Source organism: Watersipora subatra, chromosome 10, assembly GCF_963576615.1.
Source record: "Watersipora subatra chromosome 10, tzWatSuba1.1, whole genome shotgun sequence".
NCBI classification, from domain to species: domain Eukaryota; kingdom Metazoa; phylum Bryozoa; class Gymnolaemata; order Cheilostomatida; family Watersiporidae; genus Watersipora; species Watersipora subatra.
The window spans coordinates 444,334-449,208 of NC_088717.1; the positions used below are offsets into that span (position 1 = coordinate 444,334).

A 4,875-nucleotide genomic window follows, 5' to 3' on the forward strand; every position below is an offset into this window, starting at 1 on the left:
ATTGTCGACAATATTGACAAACTGGTCCATTTCTGAATACATACATATACTAAGTAATTAGCATTGTAGCAGATAATGATTGATGTCGTAAAAAGAAAAACAACATGTTTTTGTTGTCTATATATAAAAAAAATTTCATTTCGGTTAACCCATGTGAGCTGTAATATCTACTTGAGCACGCACCTGTCTAGTTAGCACTGGTTGCGAGTGAAAAACTTCATGCTGAGTATGGTTTCTTGAGAGAAGTTAGTTACTCAGACATATCTACTAGCACACTTCTTATTTGGCATTGGACTGTGATTCTTTGGTTCAGAAGGAAGCAACGCCTATCAGACATGGAAGCTGCGATTCATTTTTCATTCAATCTGCCCTTGATTCTTGAAGGTTGACTTGCAATAAAATTCACATTACAGTTATTTGGTATCAAAAGGTTCACCAGGTCTTACTCTGTTGTGTTGTAAGTGCCCAATATGTGGAAATGTGATTACAAGCTCTAAAAAGCTCACAAACGAAAAGCCGCCGTAGATTGGAATCTCTTCATTTCGATGACGTAACCGCGAAATTTGGTTATCGTCTTGTCACGTATGTTCTCACGTGAATTGAAAGGTCAATACAAAGCTCAATATAAAACTTATCGTAGTACTAGTTTATGACAAACACTTCGGGTTTTAGCGAAGACCCTGTATCAAATATAGATGCTCACTACTTTACAGTTTTGTTTCGGCCTGGTCTAATTGGCAAGTCGTAATCTGATCATGTGACCCAATACTTCGCAAATAATTTCTGCAGCATTTTTCGAATAACACAAGTGACCAACAGGCTCGTTATGATTATCAGACAATGATATGTACTCCTTCAAGCTAAGGCTAAAAAATTAAACGAATTTTTACGGTAAGTTATAAGATATCACAGCTAAAAATGACAGCATTACGATGACGATAAAATAGACGCGTAAGCACAATAGACATAGTTTTATTGAATGCGTGAGGTATATTTGTGAAAATATTTCGACGAATAAGGTTGCAAGAAAGTGTAAACAGAAACCATCTCTCACAACTACGTCACATTTGAGCCGTTTTAGAAAGGGAATCCAAACTATGGCGGTCTCATGTGGCTGCGATTAACTGTTTGTTTTTGAGCTTTTAAGAGCTTGTAATCACATTTCCACATATTTTGCACATACAACACAACAGAGTAAGACATGGTGAATCTTTTCATATCAAATAGCGGTAATGTGAATTTTGTTGCAAGTCAATGTTTAAAGGTATGTGGCTGAAAATAGTTTTCATCAAGATGTGATCACTCAACTCTTTGTCCATCAATTATTAGACTGCCCTGTCACTTTTTGTTTTACCTGGAATGTGCAGGCAACTTTGCGTGTTCAACGTTAGTCTCTGGTTCCAGGTAATGCAGGTTGCCTTGATAGTACATATTAGCTTCCATCTTGGGTGATCTGGTTTGAGTGGTTTGCTATAACCGAGGCTGAGCAAAACCAGTTACTGAACCGGACAATGAAGTGTTTCCTTTGAGCTTTTCATTGTCTGAGCTTTTTAGGCTATTTTGAACTTCCTGCAATCATTTTTGATGTGTCAATATTTTCACAATGACAGCAGATCCAATTGTGCATGACATGTTCTTGCTGGTATATTAGTCTGAGTTATTGAGTTAGCTTAGGCAGCATTAAGAACTTCAACTTTTCGAGAAGAAACTTAGGCTAGTTGAGTTGTCTGCTCTTACTCAACTTGCAATTCTGTGTTTACAACCACCATCCCATTTGCCAATTTTCAACTGCCAATATTCAACTGCTAACTGTACTTTTTCAGCACTTGTGTGAGAGTAAGCTTTTTGTTGTCATTCGGTATGATCTATTCCTTTTTGTAATCATTCTGCAGAAGTTTCAGTTTTGAAGGCCATGTCCATGTTGAGGCATGCATTTTTGACTAGTTTAATGATCTTTACCATGCAGGTCTAATAATATAGGTCTTGCTGAGAGCCTCACCTGATTTACTTTAGCCAGTCTCTGACATGGCCAGCTGTCATGCCGTACATCAGTGGTTCTTAACATTTTTTGCCCCATTCCCCTTTTCCAAACCTAAAGACAGAAATTCTCCCTCCCCTCCCAACTCCTTCAAATAATGCACTGCAACTAGATAGTGAACTTTATTTACATATATAACTTATATACATATATACATGTATATATGCATTTATTACAGTCATATTTACATGGAATATTAAAAATGAATGTATATTGAAACTCAATATATCTATCATTGTAAAACAGTCAGCAGACTAGTGCGATTTCTGTGTTTGTTTGGAGCTGACCAGAATTTTGATGTTAGGAGTTGTTGTAGATAGGGCACATTGTAGGTCAGCTTCTGCTTCCAGACGGTTTCTAGATTTGCTCTTTATGGTTAGCATTACTGAAAATGCTGACTCGCAAAGTTATGTGGAAGCAAATGGAATGAGCATCTTGAAAGAGGCCAAGCTTATGTTGGGATACAATCTTTGGGCCTGAACCCAAGTGCTCTATTGATAGCTTCTTGAAGTCATCTTTTAATGCAGAGTTGTTTGTCAGCTTCAAAAACTCCTCCTGAAGCTATTCCGGAATCTCCTAGACATTGCGCCTGAAAGGGTCTCGGGTCAGGCTCATCAATTGTTCTATGCTAGGATCTAACTTTGGAAAATATCTCTCAAACTCTGCTATCAAGCTGTTCAAGTGATGCTCTATGTCGGTTAGCAAAGAAGCGGAAGGTTCTCTCTTGTCAACTAATGAATGCAGAACTGGAAATGAAACTCTTACATTCCCAGTAGCCAGTCTTTCCACCCAGAGTTTGACCTTGTCTTTGAATGCATTGATACTATCAGTTACATTCAACACATTTCTGTCTCTACCTTGCATCTTTGTGTTCACTTCATTGATTGAACCAAATATGTCAACCAGGTAAGCAAGACACTGATGGAAGCCTTCCACCTGCATTGAAGCCAGTAGGTTGGGTTTGTTATGAGTTTTCAAGAACTCATTGACCTCTGCTCGTAGATTGAAGAGACGCAGAAGCATGTTACCCTTTGATAACCACCAAACTTTGGTGTGGAACAATAGTGATGAGTGCACAGCATCCATATCTTCGCATAACTCGTGGAAGAGAAGTGTTTGCAAGGCAGAGCCTTTGATAAAGTTTACTACTTTAATCACTGAAGAAAGGTGTTTCTGCAATCCTTTGGGAAGAGTTTTTGCTGCTAGCACTTTTCTGTGAATGAAGCAATGGGTACTCACCACTAACGAATTCTTTTCTTTTACCAACTGTGCAAATCCAGCACGACAGCCAAGCATGGCTGGAGCACTATCAGTGCAAACTCCAATTAGTTTGCCCCAGTCCAGATGTTCTTTGCTGAAGAAGTCGGAAACAAGGTTGATAACATCGGCAGCTGTGGTAGTCTCTGTTAGAGGACTGCAGAACAGAAATTCTTCCTCAATTGTCTCTCTGTGTACATAGCGTGCAAACACCATCAACTGTGAAATACTAGCAACATCAGTTGACTCATCAAGTTGAATGGCGAACATGGGAGATGACTTGATCTTTTCAATTACTTGCCTCTTTATGTCCGCAGACATATCATCGATCCTCGATTTCACTGTGCTGTCTGAGAGGGATAAATCAGCTATCTTTTGAGCGGCTGTGTCTCCGAAAATAATCTTAGTACACTCCAGCAGACAAGGTTTAACTAATGTTTCACCAATGGTGTGTGGCTTCTTATCTCTGGCGATATGGTAAAGCAGAGCATAGGATGCCTCGGTAATGGCCTGTGCCTGGATATGAAAGCTGCCAGTGGAATCCAGTTTTGCCCGCTTGAGTTCTCTCTCTTTAGCTTCAAAGAACGGCTTTGATTTATCCATGTGTTTTGCATGTTTATTTCTTAAGTGTTGCTTAAGTTGATGTAGTTTCATGAAGTCTTTAGCAAGCACTTTCATGCACAAAACACATTGTGGTACTTCGATGCCGCTTTTAATCATACAAGTGAATCCATAGTTAAGGTAAGAATCATCATATGTTCGTCTTTTTGTCTTTGATATTTCTAACACCTACAATATGGGATATGCAATCAAAATATTTGAATACGTTCAATATCTACATGAGCTAAACATCATACATATGTTAGGCTACAGAGCAAATTGTCAAAATGTTATACGTTTATGCAAACCAAATCGGTAACTGAACAATTAATATTGCAGGTATGTATATGCATGTAGTGTAGCAATCCTTACCTTTTCCACAGTTTTAGATCTTGGCTTTGTTGAAACTACTGAAATTCATTCACTCCTCGCTGCCCTTTATATAAGAAAAATTGGTGCCACGGAAATCCTCTTTGGCAAACTGCCAAATTCCCCCCCCCCTGAAATCCCAAAATTCCTCCCTGGAGGTGGGGGGGGGGAATTCCCCTCATGAAATCCCAAAATTCCTCCCTGGGGGGGGGGGGAATTCCCCCCTGGTTAAGAACCACTGCCGTACATATTGCCTTGTAAACTGACACAAACCTCAGTTGAGGTCTGTCCTGTTACTGATTCTGCTGCTTGGCCATCAACATGCACTCGCAAATGCTTCATAGTTATCCTGTCATGCCAAGGATTAGCTTTTACCAATTCAATTCTTGCGAGACGAATAACTCCACTGTCTTTACCAAACCTATGGGATACAAATTGTATTTTTTTTGTGTTCTTGTGTTAGCCTAAACAGCAGTTTCTCGAATAGGCGGTGATTTTCCGCCTTTGACATAGCTGGCAGGCGCAACGGCAAAAATACTATTTTGTTGCTAGCCTTTCATCATTTTTTGGACATTGTTCTTGGCATCTGACCTTATCCAAGTATTTCACTG

The 4,875-nt window shown here is 39.3% G+C and overlaps 1 protein-coding gene across 1 annotated transcript; it reads right to left on the bottom strand.

The window, feature by feature from the left end:
* Nucleotides 1-2,614: 2,614 nt before the first annotated feature.
* On the bottom strand, nucleotides 2,615-4,606 carry LOC137406163 (protein FAM200C-like). Its single transcript, XM_068092695.1, has 2 exons — nucleotides 4,538-4,606; nucleotides 2,615-4,084 (listed from the first exon to the last, which is right to left on the bottom strand). The coding sequence occupies exons 1-2, from the start codon at nucleotides 4,604-4,606 to the stop codon at nucleotides 2,615-2,617; spliced, it is 1,539 nt and encodes a 512-aa protein (XP_067948796.1).
* Nucleotides 4,607-4,875: the final 269 nt, after the last annotated feature.

Bases quoted from the DNA above. Each gene is read 5' to 3' on its own strand.
- LOC137406163 (XM_068092695.1), bottom strand. From the start codon at position 4,606: ATGAAGCATTTGCGAGTGCATGTTGATGGCCAAGCAGCAGAATCAGTA. The intron at 4,085-4,537 runs GTTTGTGTCAGT...CCCATATTGTAG, and splicing joins CAGGACAGACCTCAACTGAG to GTGTTAGAAATATCAAAGAC.